General features: G+C 35.3%; 1 protein-coding gene across 1 annotated transcript in view; it reads left to right on the top strand.

Moving 5' to 3' along the window:
• DACH1 (dachshund family transcription factor 1) overlaps positions 1–21,627 on the top strand; it is a 336,491-nt gene that overhangs the window by 257,602 nt on the left and 57,262 nt on the right. The window contains exons 8-11 of the mRNA XM_010003510.1: positions 1,405–1,560; positions 1,992–2,164; positions 12,511–12,646; positions 14,716–14,850. Of these exons, the coding sequence (XP_010001812.1) occupies positions 1,405–1,560; positions 1,992–2,164; positions 12,511–12,646; positions 14,716–14,850 (600 nt within the window). The remainder of the gene's footprint in view (positions 1–1,404; positions 1,561–1,991; positions 2,165–12,510; positions 12,647–14,715; positions 14,851–21,627) is intronic.

The raw sequence follows: 21,627 nt of genomic DNA, 5'->3' as shown, positions 1-21,627 counted from the left end.
AAGAAAATGTTGGCAATAACAGAGTATTTTTCATTATAAACTATGTTGTACAGCTTTTACAATCAGGTTTTTAATAGATCTAGAGAAATTAAATTGGAATTCTACCAGCTTTTGTGCTTTTTTTATCCCATGAAAATGATCTCAGAAAACGTCAAAACCAATGTGCTAATCCTGTTCCTACTGAAGTAAGGAGGAGGTGTTATTAGTCCTGTTGTTTTTTAGGCCCTGTTGGTAACTAGTAGTAAGATGCATATAGAAAAACATTCACTATAATCCCTAATGCTAAATAGAAATTGAGTCTAGATTATCAAGAGAAATTCACATGAAAACAGTAGAATCTTTCAGACTCAGGGGGGTGAAATTTTGCTCTACATGAAAAAGGAAGCAATCATATATTGCTAATTTGTATATTAATGCTGCTGAAAGTACATGCATATATACATATTTATAAATATATTCAAACATTGTTTATTGATTGTGTATGGTAAATAGACTTACACATTGAGTGTATAGATTACTTTGTATACATAAACATACATATACTCAGTCTCAGCATTACACATAAATATGCACCATGAATAATATAATTTGCTACATCAGAAGATGTAGAACTTTTCATTATATATAAATGTTCAAATTAATAATGTTATATGAATTTTTAGTGTTTTCTTTTAATTGTATCCTTCTGTTTAATTCTGTGGGGGAGATCTGCAAAAGTGAAAAAGGGTATTTCTTAAATATATGGATCACTGTTTGTCTCAGCACTTACTTGTCCACATTCTTCCTTGCTGTTAGTCCATTCCACTACAAGAAGACTGCAGGACTCAATTAATAATTAATAACAATGTGAAATAAAATTTAAATAAAAATTGTATTGTCAGCCCAGTGCATATACACACATGTTGGTGCCCTCAATAAATTAAATTTTTAGACACTTCCTATAATGTTTATTTATTCACAAGTATAAGAAGAAATGTGAGTATAGTTTAAATTTTAATTGGCATAACTGACAATACTCTTGGTTTTAGCGATTTTGCAGGCAAAAATATTCTCTCACGTATAAAACAAATGCCATACATAGTTTTCTTGCACTGAATGGCAAGTGTGTGTGTAAAATACACATCAAACACAAACTTCATGTGAATGAGCATAACTATCATACTTTTAGATTTGTGTTCTGACTCTTAACTTTAAAAAGTCATCCCTACATGTCTTTTTCAGAGGATGGAAAAAAAAAACAAATCCACATAAGTCCTTCCCCCCAGCCCACATATTAAAAATAAAATAAAATAGAAAAACATATAACTTGCAAAAAAGGTGAGATTGCTGGCCTTGCTTGCAAATTCAGACACTGAAAATTTGGAGTCTTCCTTCATCCCAATAATATATATTCATTCCCCACAGGCAGCAGTGATGGTTCTTGGGATAAAGAAAAACTTCAGTCTCCCCCCACCCAAGGATCACAGGCCTCTGTTAACCACCCCAACTTGCCTGGACAGCATAATGTTCCAGTTAGCCATCCTCTCAACCCTCTTCAGCAGAACCACCTTCTGACAAATGGTACGGGTTGACATCTTTCAGCACTAACATCAGTAGTTTTCCCATTCCTGTCTTTATTTTGTGTCTATATAAATAGGCTATGAAAAATCAAAGATGTGAGGAATATTGGAATTCTTCCTTTAAAACATCAAGCAGGGGAAGCAGAGACAATAAAAAACAAATGCATATGCAATAAAATTGATACTTAAAATAACTGCTAAGCTGTGCATAGGTGGCATAATATTGAATTGCTAGGGCACCTTACAGCAGATATTAAAAATTATAAAAAGATAATGTCCCAGAAGAGAGCTGACACATAACTGCTTTGACTTGCAGTGTGAATCATCTTATCACCCATCACTTGAATATTGTCCATCAGGAGAAAGAAAAAAAGGTTTAAAAAGATGTGTAAACCTATTTCCCCCCCTTTTTTTTTTTTAATCCCCCAACAGGATTGGAACTTCCTTTTATGATGATGCCCCACCCGTTAATTCCTGTGAGCCTACCTCCAGCATCTGTCACCATGGCAATGAGCCAGATGAATCACCTTAGTACCATCGCCAACATGGCAGCAGCAGCACAAGTGCAGAGTCCTCCATCCAGAGTTGAGACATCTGTTATTAAGGTAACTATATAAAAAAATAAACAAATAAATAATTCTACTCACAACTGCAATAAACATTATAAAGGTGGCTAGCTGTCAGATTTTGTAAGGTAAGCCTTGAAGTCAATATGTATGAGAAACCCAACTGTTGTATCTCTGGGAACATAGGAGGCTGCTGGTGGCCAGTGTTGCCTTCTCAGTTCTCCTCCCCCTCTCTAAATCAGTACTAAAACTGTGCTCAGTTTGTAGCATTTTGATACACAGCTTTCTGTTTTCTCACATTTCATAGTCTGTAATCTAATGGCAACATTCCTCAAGATATCAAGGAAGAAATTACTCTTTTCTTAAATTAGAAGGGACTATTCTTCCACCTTTTAAATCCAACTTTTAAATGAGACACAGAGTCTCATTTTGACTGAAGATGATCCATTTTTGTTTATAAAGGCGTTTCTCCCTTAGCACTAGATACTTATAATTTGATTTTACATTTATTCAGATATGAACATTTTACCTTTTATCCTTCTTTAGTTCTAATAAGGGAGTACAGTAAGTACACAAACTTTAGTGGTTTTTTTTGAAGCATTCCTATGTTAGAAATAAGCATGTGAAGAAGGTAAGGCTATTTTAGGGCTGCATTGGAAGTCTGTCCATCAATGACATTGCTTTGACAAAAAATGAGTGAACTTAAAATCTCTTGGACCTTCAAGTCAAGAGTTGTAAAAGTTTTGAAGTTTGTGATGACTTAAGTAGCATGAAGAGATCTGACTTTATTGAGATTTTCAACATGCTTGTGCTCCCGTCCTCCTTAACCTAACAACCCAGAATCATAAAGAATCATTCCACTAAAAGTTGAAAAATCTGTTTTTCTATTGACCTAGAAAAATATGGTCTGATAACCTAATTTAAGTACCTGCACTTTCAAATGCCTAGGATTGCCTTTGGAGGCCTTCAGTGGCATCCCTTTCTCACATTCAAAGACATGGGCATTTAACACAGAGAAAAATAGTTTCTTTATGTGCTATGTCAGCAAGGCTGGATTCCACCCCTACTGCCCATCTTGCCCATATCTTGGGAATATAAAGACTCTGCTGTTAGCTAACTGTTCAATTACATGGTGATTTCTGCACCTTTGTTTTTCTGTTTTCACTTGAGCAGTATTTAGTGAGAGTTACATGATACTAAAGTTCTCTGGAACATAACATGGTGCTCCATTTCATTCTAAATTTAATTTATTTATTAGAACAGTGAGTAGTGGTATTACAGAGATATCTAAATAATGAAAATTGGGATGGAACATGTGCTAAGTAACACTTCATAATTATGAATTACTATGGCAACAAAACTTTGTTTTCATCATTTTTCCTAGTATTTTGCCTTCTTTCATTTTTTATGAGCTATTTGATTTCATTTGTAAGAGTATAAAAATTTGACCTTCTTAGCATTGGTAACCTGTTCCTAAACTTTGAAAGGCTGACTTTAGCTTGTAAAGCTGATTTACAAAGTAGTTCTACCTATTAAAGTTGCCTAAGTTAACAAAACCAGGTACCTTCAAAGTACAACTTTTTAAAACAGTTTTTTTTTTTTTTTGTGGAAAGCAGGTCCTGGTGTGTTCATAGATCTCACCCCATTATGGGAGTTTTGCTGGACTCAGAAGTCTCTGAAAGGGAGACTGTCATCATGTGACTATGTATATTATTTTAACCATAGGCAGTCCCATACCAGAAAATTTGTCGTTTCCCAGAATTCCTTAACTTACTCACAAGTTTATTCTTGTAGCTCATCCAGTTGGAAAGATAGATTCATTGTAATGTAGGTGAATATTTTGAAAGTACCTAGAAATGTTGGTTCTCTCTTTGAAAAACTTCAGCAACACTTTTTTTTTAAACTGGATTTTTCCCCCCAGAATCTCACTTATGTAAGCATTTGTTTGTATTAATAATCCACACTATTTATCTCTATAATTTCTGAAAATTCAACTATCCTGTATTCATGCTAATAAAATCTTCATCAAAGCTGCCAACTTCTGCACAGCATCCTGGCATAACATCTTGTGCAAGTTATTTAACAAACCAGGTTTTTTGTTCCCATCTGGTTTGCACATAACCATAAATTAAAAAGTTGTGGATTTACAATGAAGTGTTTTTAAATGCCCAAATTAACCTAAATTCTGTTTAGAAAAGTATGTTCACTCAAGGGTGAAATACACTTTTTTTTTTTAAGTTTTTTTTTTGTTTTTCTTTTCATAATTAAGTTAGAGTTTTGGGATATTTACAAAGCATCTGATGGAGACGTTATGTAAGTGCTGCTGTGATTTCTTCAGTCAAGGCCCGTGGCATATTGCCCACAGTGCATTTGTACTACAGGTAAATACTTAAACAGAAGGGTTAATTTACCATCCAAAACTCCCTTCTAAATGTAAGAGCTTGCTGCGCATAATTAATTAAAGAATACTGTCATGGCTAAGGAACTTACTGTTGCAGGACTTCCCTGCTCTTTCCTTCAGCCCATTTGTTGTACAACAGAGATCTGGATTTCCATCCCCGGTTTTGTCTGTCAGACAGTACGGTCATGTGAACAGAGATAGTATGGCCAAGTAATTATGTTCCAATTTTTCAATACTGAAAAGGATTGAAATATAAACCCCAGCATCATAAAAGCATGAGGTCATTGTTAGGGGGATATTCTTCCCATAAGCATGGACATAATATCACTGGCAATTTACCTGTTTCTTACTAGGTATAGTCAGAGACTGTGATTTTAATGTCCATTGAGTTATATGCACTGAGTAGTTGAGCAGGAAACTCTCTAATCAGCATACTTTTTGAACCTTGCACTGGCAATGTAAAGTTTATGAATAATAACTTACACTACAATAAAAATAAATACCTTAGAGAATACATGTAAGTGAGAAGGTCAAACCTCCTTTTTCTTTATTTTCACAGAAATGGATAAATAGTGCAGTTGCTCTCTTTCACAAAACTTTGTTATTAGAATAGTAACTTTTTTTTTTTTTTTACTGCTTCATTTGCAGATGTTTTTGTTTTGTTTTTATTATATTTTGCCTCATTTTTTTAAACCTAATTTTCCTTAAATGTTTTTCTTCAGTAACAATGTCTCCACAAGTTGATTTGAAAAGTTTGTGAATTGCTCATCTTGGGGTTTGTCGTCATAACCTGAAATGACAGCATAGATTTGACATTAGAGTACAAGATGTTTACAGTTTTAAACTCTGCTTGGAAGCAGTGAGAATTTTCTACTTTGAAAAGTAAATCAATAGTTACCTTATCTAATTAAACAACAAAGAACAATCATCTTCAGATTATAAACTACATAGTTCATAGGATAGAAGAATTTCTGTTGTGAACAGTGCCACAGTAGATGACTTGCTGACCTTTCCTTCCAATTCACTGAGTTCACAGTTAGTGCTGTTATCTTTAAACTCACAAGCTTCAAATGCCTTTCTATTACTGGGCAATATTTCATTTCCTCATGATAAGAAGTTGGAATAAAGCTGAGATTATGTACTAACCAAACATTTTTTCCTGCTATGTTCAGGAGATGAGACAAAGACAAAATTAAAGGGAAGCCTTACAAAGCAACACCTTAGATTTGGCAGTGAACTCTGAGCTCTAAAATCTTCAGAATTATATTTCAGAAGCGTGTTGTGCCCTTTTGAACATGAGACAAACATTAGATGTCTTTTTCTAATGGAATGTTTAGATATATGAGTTGGATGAATAAGAAAAGAGCAACAACAAGCAGGGACAGCAGATTGTGACAGCAATGAATTGCAGTGAGTGTGGCAGCTGTGACCTGGGGATGCTTTAGATATGAGGTGGCTTTCATCACCTGCCCATGGTTTCAAAGGCTCAGCTCGTTAACAGTTTCACTACATCCATTTTTTTTCACTCAGCAGAAGGATATATGAAAATATAAAGGACATACCTCATATTAATAGCAACTTAAAATAATTCTGCATTGTAAAAGCTACAACAGAGCAGCATGCCAGAATAAAAAATTGCATTTTATCCATATGATGCTACTAATACTCCAGAAAGAATTAAGGCAAAAGAGTCCAGTACCTTCAGCTGAAAATGACCAGTGGCACAGTAGTTTTCTACTGCGTAAAATGCTGAAGTTCACTTCATGGAGGGTGTGGATAGTAAAGGGGCTATAGAAGCTTCAGTTTGTCTTCTGGAACTTATGTGTGAGCAGCCTTGAGTTTAGTGCAGAACTTTAATGCCAAAAGATATTGGCCATCATACAATATTTCAGTGTAGAAGAATTTACTGATAACTTATTTTTCTGTTACAGACATGATGACTTTTTAAATGCAGTTTGATAAAGTATGACTCAAATTAGGCTGGCAGGCTGTACTGTACAGGCAGGGGCCATAGGAAGCACCTTAGAAGTACCATTAGACAACCTGGATAAAAACCACTTTCTCTCTGCTGCTATTATCAACAAAGCAGAATTTTCCTGTACTGGAAACTTCATAAAACTGCCAGAATTGTCAATGTATCAGATGTTGCTGTAAAAAAGTTTAGATGTGGCTGTTGTCACGCACTGAGTAAAATTACATCACTGAATTTCCAAAGACATTAGGCTAACATTAGGAAATACTGGAATGCATTAATTTGGAGTTTCTTAGGCTAAAGCTGAAGGAAAAATGGAAAAGCAAAATATCCTGTTTCCAGGCAATACAGAAGATACAAAAAGAATTAATTTATTTCATTCACCTAAAGCAATGTCAGAGAAGTATACAATTTTACAAGAAAGCCATTCCTGGAATACTTCTCACACAAGATCAAAATAGGTCAGTAAAGAACTACAGAGTGAGAAGTCTGTGTTTTGGTCATTGTGAAAGAGATTGTAATTTTACTACAAAGAATCTTGGAAGCCTGGTACCTTTTCAGAATGGTCAGAATATTATAAAATATTCCTGATTAAAAGCTTTTTTTTTTTTTTTTTTTTTTTTTTCCAGTGTGTGTCATATATCCTTTCTCCAGTGTGAAGTTACCTAAACTATTGAAAAGTGTGACACTGAAAATAAGTTATTTTGTCCTCTGTACTTCAGTGACTTAAATTAAGCACAAATGACCTTAAAGGATTTTGTTCAATACTGAAGAACATCAAGAGAGCTGAATAGTTTTAAAAGTGAAATACCTCTACAGCTATGCTTAGTTGCACATCTAGAACTCAGTTCATGACTAAAATTAGATGACTAAGTCCAAGAGATGATTCTTACAGAGAAGCAAACTAGAACAAAGGGAGAAGCTGAGTATAAATATCTCTAGGAGAGAAATATGAAGGAGATAAAGGCTGTGCATGCAAAACTGTTTGGTTATTGGAAGTGGGCATATTCAAAATTTATCAGAAAGATTCTAGACTTTTGTGACTAAGTAGCAGGGATGGCAAAGAATGAAGAATGTGGACAAAGACCAAGGCGATGAGAACCTAGAAGATATTACTTCCTTGTCATGTCTTCTTAGAAGCAGAAATATCGATCCTACACATATTGCCTGAAATTTCCTCTCTTTGATAATGATATAGGAACCAACAGGTGAACTCTATCAACTTTGCATTTTGATATATTTTTGAGGAAGACTTTTGGTAAAGAGGCACTTCTCAAACAATGAAAACATGCTGCTGGAGCAGAAAGAAAAGAACCAAAAAAAGATATTCATGTCTAATAGCTAATTTTGTGACATGGTAAGAAGAAAAAGACATATGATATAGGGAAGAAGGTCTTCTGGATAACATTACTGTTACATTAAGATAAATCTTAATAGGAAGTTACTTTAAAGGAACTTTTGGAATTAGATCTTCGTGTATGGTCTTTGAATCTATACAAAGAGCTGTTTGAAAAAGTTGGTAAGTGCATCAAGACACTTCTGTTTTACTTGGAGATTCTTGATACAGTGTTATGCTGTGGATGATAAGTGGCATTGTGGTATCCGAAACAAAATTAGAATAATTTCAAATTCTAGAGACAGCTTCAATCTTGTAAGTTAAAACCTCTGAGAGTTAAAATATTTTACCCATCCTTTACAAGATTAACAAACCCCAAAATTAAACCAAAATGAAAACTAAAACCACAAAAAACCCCCACACTGTCACAAGAACAATTCTGTTATTTATGAAATGGACTTGGTATTGAGGGTGTGAAACTTGTAATATCAGTGAAGTGAGAGCATGGGAGAGGGCACTGCAGCTTCCTGAAGTAGAAGTTTCATTTATGGTAGGAGTTAAATGTTATATTCTTAACTGTTTAGGATTAATTATTTGTATCAGATTATAAAGAGCAGCAAGATACAGAATACTCCAGATTTGGCCCATGAGTATGTTCTCCATGTAGAGAAGCCTCCAGTTCTCCAATACCTAACTGAGACCCTTACCAATTTTGAAAAGTTGGTTGACCATATGTTAAATTTCTACATATGCCCAAAATTGTTCACGCTACTTTTTACTTCTGGGTTCCTGTAGAAACAAATAGAGAAGCAAAAAATGGAGAAAAAAGGTGGAGAAAAAGAGACAATTTTGGCAGCAGATCTTTCATAGGTCTTACCTCTCAACTTGATGTGGCCATCTCAAAACCCTTCAGTGGCTCAAATGGCTCAAATACGAGCAGCTTAACTGTGCTGTAAGTATCTGACTTTAGAGGAGACTCCATTGACTTTATTGTCTACATCACGATTGACTTAAGTGGGAGACAATGTACCTTCAAGGTGGGCCCCTTCATGTAGCTTCCATGACAAGTGTCTCTAAAGTTTCATCTCTAGGTCATGTGTCAAAACTGCATCTAGATACTTACAGTCAGATATGTTGATTTCTAGCAGAACCCTGCAGTTTCATCCCCACAGTTACTTTTAGCAAACCAAAGCAACTCAGATTTAATTTATTTACTTGTTTATTTACTTGTTTATTGGGATACAATGCGCCTATTTACAGTACAAGCCAACACTAGATTCTCTAGAGATATGTTCCACAAGTGGGATTGTGTCTTGGGACACAATCAAAACTGGTCAAACAAGTTTTAGGAAGAATACAAGACAGTGAACAGTACCCTAGGTGATTCTTATGATAGGTGATTTCTAGGGTTGGTGATTTCTAGAGAGGCTCTGCAGAGGGATCTGGACAAGCTTGATCGATAGACTGAGGCTGATTGTATGAGTTTCAATAAGGTCAGGTCCTGCACTTGGGCCACAGAGTATTTAATTCATTATTAGTAACATTCCAATTTAGTATTGTAGCTAGTTTTAATAAAGAAAAAAAATCGCTATAGACTATATTATTGACTGTGGAATTGTGAAGCAAGGATGTAAAAAATGAATGAAGGTGTTATTAATTTGTTTTCCATTTCTGTTTAACCCTGTTTTTTGTTAGGGTTAATCAGTATTTTGCAAATTCATTTATAAAGCCACTATATATAGTTTTCTCAAAGACTTTGTCTATGGTGTCATATTATATGTGAATAAAACTCATTATGTTTTGTTTGTGCAGTAATTCTATTTTGTTGTCCTGTGCATTCCTTTTGCACTCTCCATCTCATAATACGTGCTGTAAAAGCACACATAAATAAATAGGATAAACAAATTAAGCTGTTTAAATAAATTAATTTACTCTGCAGCTCTGTATTCAAATCCTATATGCTCACTGGATTTCATTTTAATGAAACCCTTCTAAGAACAATACATTGTTTGCCGAACAGTGAAATTATATATTAAATGAATGATTAAATATACAGTATTCCAATTTATACCAAATCTGTACACTGTGCATGCTTAAATCCCCCTAAATCTAAAGAAATAAATCTAAATTCTGAAAAACATCTGCATTATAATCCTCCTCTTGAATACTGAGTTCATGAACATAGAAACATAATCAAAGTCATAATAAGCCTAGAGCTATGATGCAGTTAAACTGTCCTTATCAATGTTTTTGACTTAAAAACCAGAGAATATTAAAGTGGAATCCACTTAAATGTCTTGAAGCATTGCTCTGAAAGATCTTCTCCGACTCTCTTGATGGGCCAATTGAATCCCTTTGCAATCAGAGTCTCAAGTTTGGCAAATATTTTATATGAAGCTTATCTGGAACAAATCTATTGATTACTATAGATGGTCACGTTGCTAAATTTCATAGGAATGAATTCAGAGAAATAGATATTCATCTAGCTCCTATGAATGAAGAATAACAACTGCTACATAAGCAGTTTGCTCTGTGAGAAATGTGATGCTCTTTTCAGGAAATCTTTCAGGCATTTTCAGCAGCAAATTGGATCTAGATGATCTTTAATATCCCTTCCAGCCCTAACCATTCTATGATTCTATGATATGTGTTATTAAACACATACTAATTGTGTGATTTCATTACTGAAATCCTGTAGTGACTTGAATGTACACAGTTGTTTGTTGGTTTTGGTTTGCAGGTGTTCGTTTTTTCCTTAGGGGTCAGGATTTCAGTTATCAAAAGGACAGGGAACTGCTTGAAAAAGTCCAGCACAGGGCCACGAAGATGATTAAGGAAGGTGGAACATCTCCCTTATGAGGAAAGGCTGAGGGAGCTGGGTCTCTTTAGCTTGAAGAAGAGACTGAAGGGTAACCACAGTCATGTTTATAAATATGTAAAGGGCAAGTGTCAGAAGGACAGAGTCATGCTCTTCTCAGTGATGTCCAGTGATAGGACAAGAGGCAACGGGTGCAAGCTGGAGCATAGGAGGTTCCACATAAATATAAGGAAAAACTTTCTCACTGTGAAGGTAACAGGACACTGGAACAGGCTGCCCAGAGAGGTTGTGGAGTCTCCTTCTCTGGAGACATTCAAAACCCATCTGGGCATGCTCATGTGGGACCTACTCTAGGTGATCCTGCTCTGTCCCCCCCCATAGATTTCCCTTGTAGAAACTATTTCTATTTATCGCTATTTGATCAAAGCAACCTAACTCACATCTATTTTAGCAATGGCATAGAGTCTTGGGTGCTATTAGCAATAGAGGAAACTGCAGGGAAAGACAGAAATTTTTAGGAAGGACTGTTTTCGTTTTTTCCTTAGGGGTCAGGATTTCAGTTATCAAAAGGACAGGGAACTGCTTGAAAAAGTCCAGCACAGGGCCACGAAGATGATTAAGGAAGGTGGAACATCTCCCTTATGAGGAAAGGCTGAGGGAGCTGGGTCTCTTTAGCTTGAAGAAGAGACTGAAGGGTAACCACAGTCATGTTTATAAATATGTAAAGGGCAAGTGTCAGAAGGACAGAGTCATGCTCTTCTCAGTGATGTCCAGTGATAGGACAAGAGGCAACGGGTGCAAGCTGGAGCATAGGAGGTTCCACATAAATATAAGGAAAAACTTTCTCACTGTGAAGGTAACAGGACACTGGAACAGGCTGCCCAGAGAGGTTGTGGAGTCTCCTTCTCTGGAGACATTCAAAACCCATCTGGGCATGCTCATGTGGGACCTACTCTAGGTGATCCTGCTCTGTCGAGGGGGGTGGACTAGATGATCTTTCGAGGTCCCTTCCAACCCCTACTGCCATAGTTTAAAATTTGCAGTCCCCCCCCCATAGATTTCCCTTGTAGAAACTATTTCTATTTATCGCTATTTGATCAAAGCAACCTAACTCACATCTATTTTAGCAATGGCATAGAGTCTTGGGTGCTATTAGCAATAGAGGAAACTGCAGGGAAAGACAGAAATTTTTAGGAAGGACTGTTTCTCACTCAGCTCCCTTGTTTTTCTTTTATTATTGCTGTCAAAGTTCTGTTTAAGTATGAGATATGTCTACCTGCTACATACTGACTGTTTTCATATAACAGAAGTGCAGTTGAAATCATCACAGTCCTCATGCCCTCATTTTCAAAGTCAAGGAACATCTTCAGGTGCATTGTAGCTCCTCCTGGCTACCATGCCAAGCTTTCCCTTGGATATAAGAATCTGGGTAGGTGTTTCTTCCTATTTTGAAGAAGTGATATGTCCAAAGATGAAAAACACTCTTAGAAAAAATAATTCCTCATCCTGGAAGGCTAAGGTCTACAAACAAGTATTTCTAATTCAACAGCATGCCAATAGAAATGAGGGAGGAAAAAGCCCCAAAGCAAAACAAAATCGTTATTTTTATAAGGAGTCCAGAAGGCACTTTAAAAGCATGACATGATGAGCAGTGCTCACGTTGCATCCTAAAATGTAAGCTCTAATGTCCTAAAATTGCCAAGATTCCTTTGAGAATACTCTGCAAATCCTGAACACCTCAAGAGAAGAAAGAATAGGCCCTGATTTAGGAGGGAGATACATTCTTTTAAAGTAATGTTTGGAAACAGAGGTTTAGTTTAACATTGCCTTTTTTGCAATTATTTTTTGTGGGATCTAGGAACGTGTTCCAGACAGCCCTTCTCCTGCTCCTTCTCTTGAAGAGGGCCGAAGACCTGGCAGCCATCCATCCTCTCATCGAAGCAGCAGTGTGTCCAGCTCTCCTGCACGGACCGAGAGCTCTTCAGACAGAATCCGTAGGTCACATTCTTCTCCTTGTCACCACTTTAAATTTGATTAGGTGCAGCTGGTTTTTCTAATCAAAATGCCCTCGTCTTAAATAGATCTCATATGTATCATGTTTGGAAGTTCAGCTGCAATAACTATCTTCCGACATTATGTTCCCCAGTTTACAATATCATAATATCTGATGCTACATTAACAGGTACTGATATAAACTGCCATCATGTCATATTAAACATAAAGATATGAGCTATGAAATGCAGAATTGCAGCCGGGAAGCAATTTGCTAGATTAGTTTTAGAACTGAACATATAGTCTAAACATTTGTAAAAGAAATTGAGTTTTATTTAATCTGGTTACTCTGGTTTGATTTCTAAATTGAATCTGACTTCATAAGTGACATTTTACATGGTAGAATTGCTTGGCAAAGAGAAGAATTATGTTAAATCAATTAAAATGTAGGCACACGTGATAAATTTTCTAAATTTAGAAATTGGTAATAGTGAGAAATATGATGCTGAGAGTATTATCACCTCATAGCTCACAAGGGGCAGAGTGAAATTAAACCATTGTTTCTCTGAGTCATACTGTTTTTATCAAGGCGTGTACAGGATGGAAGTTACATGGCAAAGATCTTGAATGCTATGATATTCCAGTGCAACAGCCTGGAAATTGAGGTTTTAAACATGTAATATTTTATGGATTTTTACTTCATGTTTCACTTGTCCATTTCTTTTATTATTGCACATTGTAAGTTTTTATGGTTTTAAGACATTTTTCCACATTGGAATTTGTCAATAGGTAAAACTGTAGGGTTTGGCATGCAGTAGGAGGCCATGAAGTAGCTATGTGAACTATGTAGTTGACTTGATTAGATGCAGCACGTGTCTTTTAGACTGCTTCCTTTCAGGCTCTCTGCAGACTCAGGAAGCTGACTCTTCATTGACCATCAAATGGAAGATCTTTCATTACTATGTGATGAAAAATGACTTACCAAAGAAAATAAGTGAGGCCTGACCATGACAAGCTGAATATTCTGTTTTCTTATCACTCAGATGATTCAGAGTGCAGATTAAACTGGCATCCCATATACTGTGACCTATCTATTTCACCAGGTTTTTATGAGTTCATAAGTAAAGCTCAGGAAAAAAAACCTTAACAACCCCGGATTTTTAGTTTATTTTAAAAAATTGATCTAATTACAACCCTTTTCCATTTTTCTCAAAATAAGTAATTCAAATGGAGAGAGACTTACTGCTTTTATTCAGGAATGACACTTTTTTAAAAATAAATGGCAGAATTCATCTTACTTGCCAGCAGAAATAAGTAGGACCTTTGCACATTGTTTCTTCCAATGTGAACATAACAGAGTTCCTTAAATACTGGATCTCTTCAGTAACTTGTCACACCTGATTCTTAATTACATCTGCTTTTATGGTGCCTGCAAGAGTAAGATGACTCCTACAGAAATATGGGTTACATATAAAAAAATGCTTTACTGAGAATGGGCTAAGCTTCTTGCAAATAATTTTTTTTTAGGATACAATCTTATATAGGTTCTGAGGTATGTTTGAAACTCATGAAGGTCTGATTGAGAACTGTTTGAAAGAGCTTTTCAATCTATCTGATGAGAAAATAAGCAATTCTTCTGTTGCACAGTATATTTTGAAAAACAGTGTTTATCACCTGGAAAACCACAGTGCTTAATTTGAAGGAAGTTAGGGACTGCATACTGGGAATGCTAATATAGAAGAGATTTTGTACAGCTAACTAAAAATAAATAAATCAGTAAGTATCTCCTTTGCTTGTTTGCTTCATTTTACATTTCAGTTTTTCTTCTTAAATAAACAAGAAAAGATTTGCAAATATCCAACTTTGTACAAAGATACTGAACTCTCATTTTAAAAATTAATAATTTTAAACCAGAAGAAGCTGTCCCACTCTGTGGATACTGATAGCACAAGCAACTTTGTGACTGTTAGAGTTCTTGTATAATTAAGAGGAAAACCATATCAAATAAGTACAAAAGTGTATTGTTAATATGACAGCTGATTTTCTTTCTGCCTGTGCTTGTGTCTAGCAGCTGTCCATCAGAATGGGCTATCTGTGAACCAAATGCTGATGGGTTTGTCACCTAATGTCCTGCCTGGACCTAAGGAGGGTGATCTGGCTGGTCATGACGTGGGACATGAGACAAAAAGAATACACATTGAGAAAGGTAATATGAATATTATGATTCTGCTGTTTCAGCATAAAACAAGTGCTGCCTCAACAGCTAAATGATATCATAACTGTGATTTTTATTTTTTTTAGTGGAGATTTTTTATTTCTTATTGTTGGACAAATTAAATTGTAACAGGATGGTAGCTTTCATGGTTCTTCTAGTTTGTGGTCCTTGAGATTGATGAACAATACTAATATGAGGGAGGAATTTCATATATATTACAAAGAAGGAAGAGTGAAAAACAGTTTTACATTACTGTTGTGTGTCTGACCCTTCCACTACACTGTTTAGGTATTAAGTTTCTGTCTCCATCCAGTTGACTTTAATGACCTACTTCCCAAAGGGACTGAGCACCATGAAAATTAGTCTATGTGTGCAAAAAGGAAAAAGGCTAATACCAAGCCATTAAATTAGGGAATTGCATAAAATGAGGCTGGTACACATTATATAATGGGATTTAAATTTAATTGAGTATATGACCAAAGTGTTTGATCTAGGTGAATAGCCCACATGCACTTATGCTGATTATGACACCATTTCATCTCTGTTGGTATTGAAAGCGAAGTTCCTGTTCAGGGTTCTTACAGGGGATTTTGGAGGGGTAGTGGTAGAATTTAAAAAGGTGCATTTCATGTTGTATTCACTTAAAATATGTGAATGTTTAGTATTATAGGCTAGAAACCTTTTGGTTAAAAAGAGGTTAGAAATATGACAAATCTTTGAAAAAAATATTCTTGGAGCTTATCAGAAAAATCAGTTCTTTGAGCACAATGAGAGCAAAAGTAAATGGTATAATAGCCAGACATTGAAACAGAGCCAGAGAAATGGCTACAGTAATTAAGTTTTCAGGGTAAGACATTTTGTTCCATACTTTAATAGTTGTAAGATGATACCTTCTCTGTCTTGTGTTTGAACACTGAAATATGAAAAAGAATTAAAATCTGGATAATTCTATTCTGGACAGGTGGCATTTTTAATAGGATTACCAGAAAAATTAATGGAAACAACATTTCTTTTATATAAACCATTTAGTGTGGTTCATTGCACACACAACCTGTTTTAGCTTATACTGTGCCCTCACTCAGCCCCTGCAAATTGTATCCCTGCTGTGAAGTATGATGTGATCAAATAGGTTTGTTTTGAATTTCCATAAATGATTTTATTTCAGCCTTTGAAGTTGCTCATTTAAGTGTAATCAGACTGGTAAATCCTATGAAGAAAAGTAGATACTAAGAATTGCTACTATTTTGCATCTCATTCAGGTTTTTTAAAGGCTTTGTTTTACAATGCTACCCCAAAAGTCTTTTCCAATCTGTTGCCATTTCACATTTCACAAGGTTTTGGGTTTTTTTCACAATATTTGTTCTTAGTAAAACTGCTGAGAATTCTGTTTTTTCCTCAGTCCTTGTTTAGGTCAAACCTTCTATTTTTTTCTTCTTTTCCCCCTCTCTGTTCCAGCCTACTGAATTAATGGTAAATATTCATGGGCTATCTAGATTGATAGGGTATACTAAATTAAAAATCGGTTTCTGTCATGACTGCATTTATCATGTCTCTCATACCAGTCTTGTAACTTTAATACTAATCTAATCTGTATTAAAACAAGTGATTTAACTTATAGATATTTGTGGAGATAGTAATTATCTACTTCTTTCACTGTGAGCTTGCAATCAGATTTCAAAACTGTTGCTTACCACTGCAGATCAGTCAGAATGCAATCACATTTGAAAATGCAAAAAATGTGTAAGCAGTGGTGGTTTTCTTACTCTTGAAACCCCGTAAGTTTCATCATCTGATTCAAACGAAAGAGAGGAAAATGGAACTTCTGAATAAGTATCATGAAGCATTTAAACATTATTGTTTGGTTATTTTTTTTTCTTTTAAGTCACTTTTGTTGGCAGAAAGCATATTAATATGGCTTTTAACTGAATCTGGGAAAACCTGAAAAATTCTACCTGGTAAAGAAGGGCCTGTCTTTTGTCTTCTTATCCCCTCTTCCTTTAAAAAAAAAAACAAACAACAAAAAAACCCAAAAGCCTCTGAAGTGATCTGAGCTCAGGGATAATTCAAATGAGGAAAGTTATAACAGGGACAACTGATCAACATACTAGATTTTCAGAAGACTTGGCATTTGTCAGAGACGTGAATCATTTGTCTAATCTGATCTATGACTTAGATATAGGATAGGAAATAGCACTTATCTGTTATAATACCAAAGGAGCTAATTCACCCAGTCCACACAACATAGCATAGTATATTTAGAAACAGTATTTTGCTGCTTTCGAACTGAGTACCAGTTTGAGGGTATTCAGTCTTTAGAAGACCATATGCCTTCCTATTCAGAATTCAGCCAGGATTGTGATTGGTGGCAAAAATGACTTTATGGGGTGTTTTAAACTAGCAGAAAACTTCTTGTGCTGTATTGTTTGTGTTGTGTGGTTTTTTTATTTGCTCTTACACTGGGTTCAGAATCTTTTCTCAGGTTTTAGTATGCACAGCCTTGAGTGATGTCAGCTTCCATTGAAGTCAGATTGTGATTATCCCACCAAGAATCAAATAGGGTTCTGATTGACTGCCTATGAAAACAGAAAAGTTTACATCAGGCTCTAGGTCAGTATTTGTTGCAGGAAAACAGTATGACTTTCTGTTCTCAAAGACTATGTATAAACTGTGGGTGTTGAGAATGTTTTCCATCTGCTGCCTGGATGTGCATCTTGGCCATGTTCTGGCTTCACACTGGGGCAAGACTCCATGCACATATCTGAAGTTCCACCAGCTCTCTGGGTTTCATGAGAAGAAAACTTAGATTAGCTAAGGGTTATGTTGTGGTCCAGCCAGGTTCTTGGTCTGGACTAGCGGGGACTGCAGGAGACACTGTAGAGCACATCTACCCCACATAACTCCAGATGTCTATTATATGTGTAACCAGATAAGTAAATTACCCTAGATTTCCAGGATTTTTCTTTATTAGAGGATAGCGGATTTTCCAAATTTACTGAAAGCAGGCTGTAGAACTGCAAATGATCCTGGGAACAAGAGATAAGTGCAAGTGCATGATGTTGGCTCAAGTACTTGACAGCCATCATCAAAACCAAATATCTAATTTTGTATGCTGTAATTACGGACTATTTGGTGATGCACATGTGGTTTTATTAGATTAGATTTCAGAAGAAGGACTTACATGAGATATAGGAGTTATGTTAGAAAAAAACACATTGAGTTATATTAAAATTAAGCCTTGGAGTCATTTCAGGTGAAATAAATTTCTGTGACTCAAAGAGTTTGCTCTAGGTGGTCCCTCAATTTTGGTGAGATATATTTTATCAGTTATCCTGCACAGCTGTTATTGAAGGTTCTACAGGTCTTCCAGTCTGAAGTTGTGATAAGTATATTTTTCGTGTCTTCTTTGGAGCTGGATACTCAGTGGTTTTGTCTGTTAAATCTGGAAGTAGCATAGGAAGGAGGAACTAGAGGAGAACCTCAGGACTAGACTGCTGAAAACTTAACCCCTTCTTGCTTATTTATCTGAGGAGTTCAGAATAATCAATGGCTTGAAAGTTAAACATTCTGATTCCTTGTAGGCAGAAGAGAGAATTGAAGTTGTGACACATTTCCTGGGCAGTATCTCTAATCACTGTGCTTTGTGTAAAATAGGAAATTGTATTTTATCATTGGCCATTTGTCCTTATGACCCAGACTCTGATCATATAGGGTCTGCAAGGTGGAATTTTTAGCTAAGTGCTCTTCACAGAGTTTCTCTATTTACTAGCTCCAGATAGCTGCATATTATTTCTGTTGCTTTTAGGCAGACTGTAGTTTTACTTGGGAATGTCATTAGATCCTAGTTTCAAGTAGCTGGTTTGGGTAATATTAAGTCATGGTGGAGGCAGTGGCCAGTCATAACACCCCCTACCTGGTACCTGCCTAGCAATACCTAACCTATGCAGTACATAGAACTGTAAGACCCAGCTCACTTTAGCCCCAGATACTGTTCTAGGGGACAAACACCTAAAAGTTAGTTGCTTTAACACCAGTTGTAGATGCCTGAGTGTTTTGTTTGATCTGGCCCTAGGGCATCAGATTAAAATTTTCTGTCTGCATCAATTTATATTTTTTTAGATTGACACCAACAGCAAATGAAGCCTGAATATCATGCTTACATTTTAAATTGAATATGTTATTTGAAGTGTTATGGGAAGGACACTCTCTTGTTGAAAATGTGCCTGGTGTTTTCTAAAACAAAAAAGAAAATATTCACCATGGTCACAAAAGAAACGAAACTGTTTCTTTCAGAAAACCTTTTTTAACTTCAATGTTGCTTGAAATTTCTTCATTAATTTTCAGATAATCAACAATTACTGCTTCTTGACTACTATGATAGCAGCAATTAAGGTATAACTTTATCAAATCCACATATTAAAAAGTCCCAGTCTTTCTTTCTCTTTTTATGTCCCCCTGTAGCGATGTGAGCAGTCTTGGACCTCTGGGTAATCTCTTATAAGACAGAATATTAAAATTAAAAAATATCCTTAATGGAAAATGGAAAATAATTTAAAGATTCCAAAGTTATAATTAGAATTTTAGTTTCCTGTTAGCAGTCATACATCAAAAAGAGAACTAATAACAAATATGTCATCCTATGTAGATATTCATTCTGCAATATCAGCAATAAATTCTTTTATAATATATATATAGTGCAAATATATATCCAGCATGTTTATACACATTCATAAATATAGAAACATATGTTTTATTTTTAAATATGAAAGTCTCAAAGGAAATTTTTGTATCAAGAAAGTTTGTCCTCAACCTGAGCTGTCCTCTAGCAAAGTCAGCAAATTATCCGGAACTTTGCTTAAATTCTGGTTTTGGTCTGTGTTAGGATTTTAGTTCTCTGAGAAAGCCCTTTCTTAAAGAGAGTTGTAACCAGCTGACCTACAGATGAGTTTTCATTCACAATTTTGCTGTCCAACTGCTTGTGTAAACATACTCTATGTGTTCATTTTCATTTTTGTATACATACATACCTACTGAGATACTTATAAAATATGTTTAGTTTACTGAATATTGCATTTGAGTGTAACAAGAATAATATAAACAGACCTTGATGGGTATCTATATGCAAATATATTTACAGTTAACACATTTCAAGTCTACATTCTCATTTGACTTCTTAAATGTTACCTATTAAATCTTAATACATTAGTTTGTAATTTCTTAAGATACTGAGTTCAGGCTATGTATTTATGTATCATCTAGCACATTGTAAAAATTTATCTTGATTTGAGCTTTATATTCTCCTCAAACCCTGAACACATAATAGTCAAATTTGTAACCTATGACAGGTAGAATAAAGATCCACTAAGTGAAAGGTTTGAGAAAGCCAGTATCACCAAAATAACCTTTAGACATTCTCATTGTTGGTGTGACTTTTCACTCAGCCCAAGAGGCTCAAGAGTGCTTAAAGTACATTAAAAGCTATTACAGTTAATGGACTACAAAGGTGAAAAATGATATTGCAAGTTTTTCCTTAATGGGTTGTTATTTACTAAGAAGCCATAAAACATCTATTTTTGTTGCACAGAAAACACAGAAGCCTTTCGTATTATTGAATAGGTATGAGTGGTATGTTTATGCAGGAAGGAGTGCAAAGGTAGTGCAAACTTCTGAAAGCTGTTTTTTTTTAGGAAAAAAAAAAAATGGATAAGAGTATTTCTAGAGACTTTCAGTAAGCCATTCCCAACAAGGCACTTCTCCTGACTTGTTTGCCACTTAGGGATCTTTATTCTTCTAGGGTACCAGCAGTTTTGAGACAATTTATGAGAGATCTACTGTACAGTTTTCACTTGATGGATATGTGCACATCAGTTCCAAAACATCCCAGGTGAACTGGACATTGCAACCCAATTGCATATATGCATACCACATATTCTGTATTTTCAGTGACACAAATGCATCTTGAATATATCTGGCTTTCTAGATATGCTCAGATGATTTACATGTGCACAAAAGACCTGATGCATTGTCAATCTAAAAAAACAATTTTGCATGTACAATTCCTCTGTTCATTGTGCCCCAAACAGTTCTTTCTTTTTTGTTTCTTTGTTTGGTTGGTTTTTAATCTTTCTTTTCAATGCTCAATATGAGTCCTTCATGCAACAGGCCTTAGAATTTTTTCTCTTTAAAAAAAATAAAAATAAGTCCATGCAACTTCATTTTTTTATGCTATCATAATCTTGTTCAGCTTTTTGTTCTGTGTAATAACGTGGTTATTATGGATTCTGCTATCATTGCATGTAATGTATGGTCACAATGAATTCTCAGAGGTACTTCTTTCTCTGAGTGCAGAGGATTTTTGGGTTTTTAATTTGTGATGGACCAGTACTGTCACAGTTCAACTAGAAGTAGTTTTGATTTGTTACTACCTTTCATCTTTCTTTCATTGAAAAAAATTCTCCACTTTGATGATGCATTTAATGCCTGGATGATTTACAAAAATTTTCTTTTTATGCGACTTGGGAAGTTACTTTGCAAATAATAAAATAAACAAACAAACAAATAAATAAAATAAACTGTCACAGATTTATGCCTTTAAGACATGTCTGTCTTTGGGTTTGAAAAGTTTGGTTAGGATCCCAATGGTCTGAGTTAAGACACCTCTGCCTTCATGTCTGCTTCTCCTTCACTTCATTCTGGTATAAAACTAGTTTTGGTTTTAGAAATCAGTCATATATGTAATGTTTCTTGTGAGCTAATGGTATACATTAAACT

This window comes from Chaetura pelagica, unplaced genomic scaffold (assembly GCF_000747805.2).
Source record: "Chaetura pelagica isolate M959 unplaced genomic scaffold, ChaPel_1.0 scaffold106, whole genome shotgun sequence".
In the NCBI taxonomy this organism is placed as follows: domain Eukaryota; kingdom Metazoa; phylum Chordata; class Aves; order Apodiformes; family Apodidae; genus Chaetura; species Chaetura pelagica.
The sequence above is the reverse complement of the archived record's forward strand: the minus strand, read 5'-3'. Positions and strand labels throughout refer to the sequence as shown.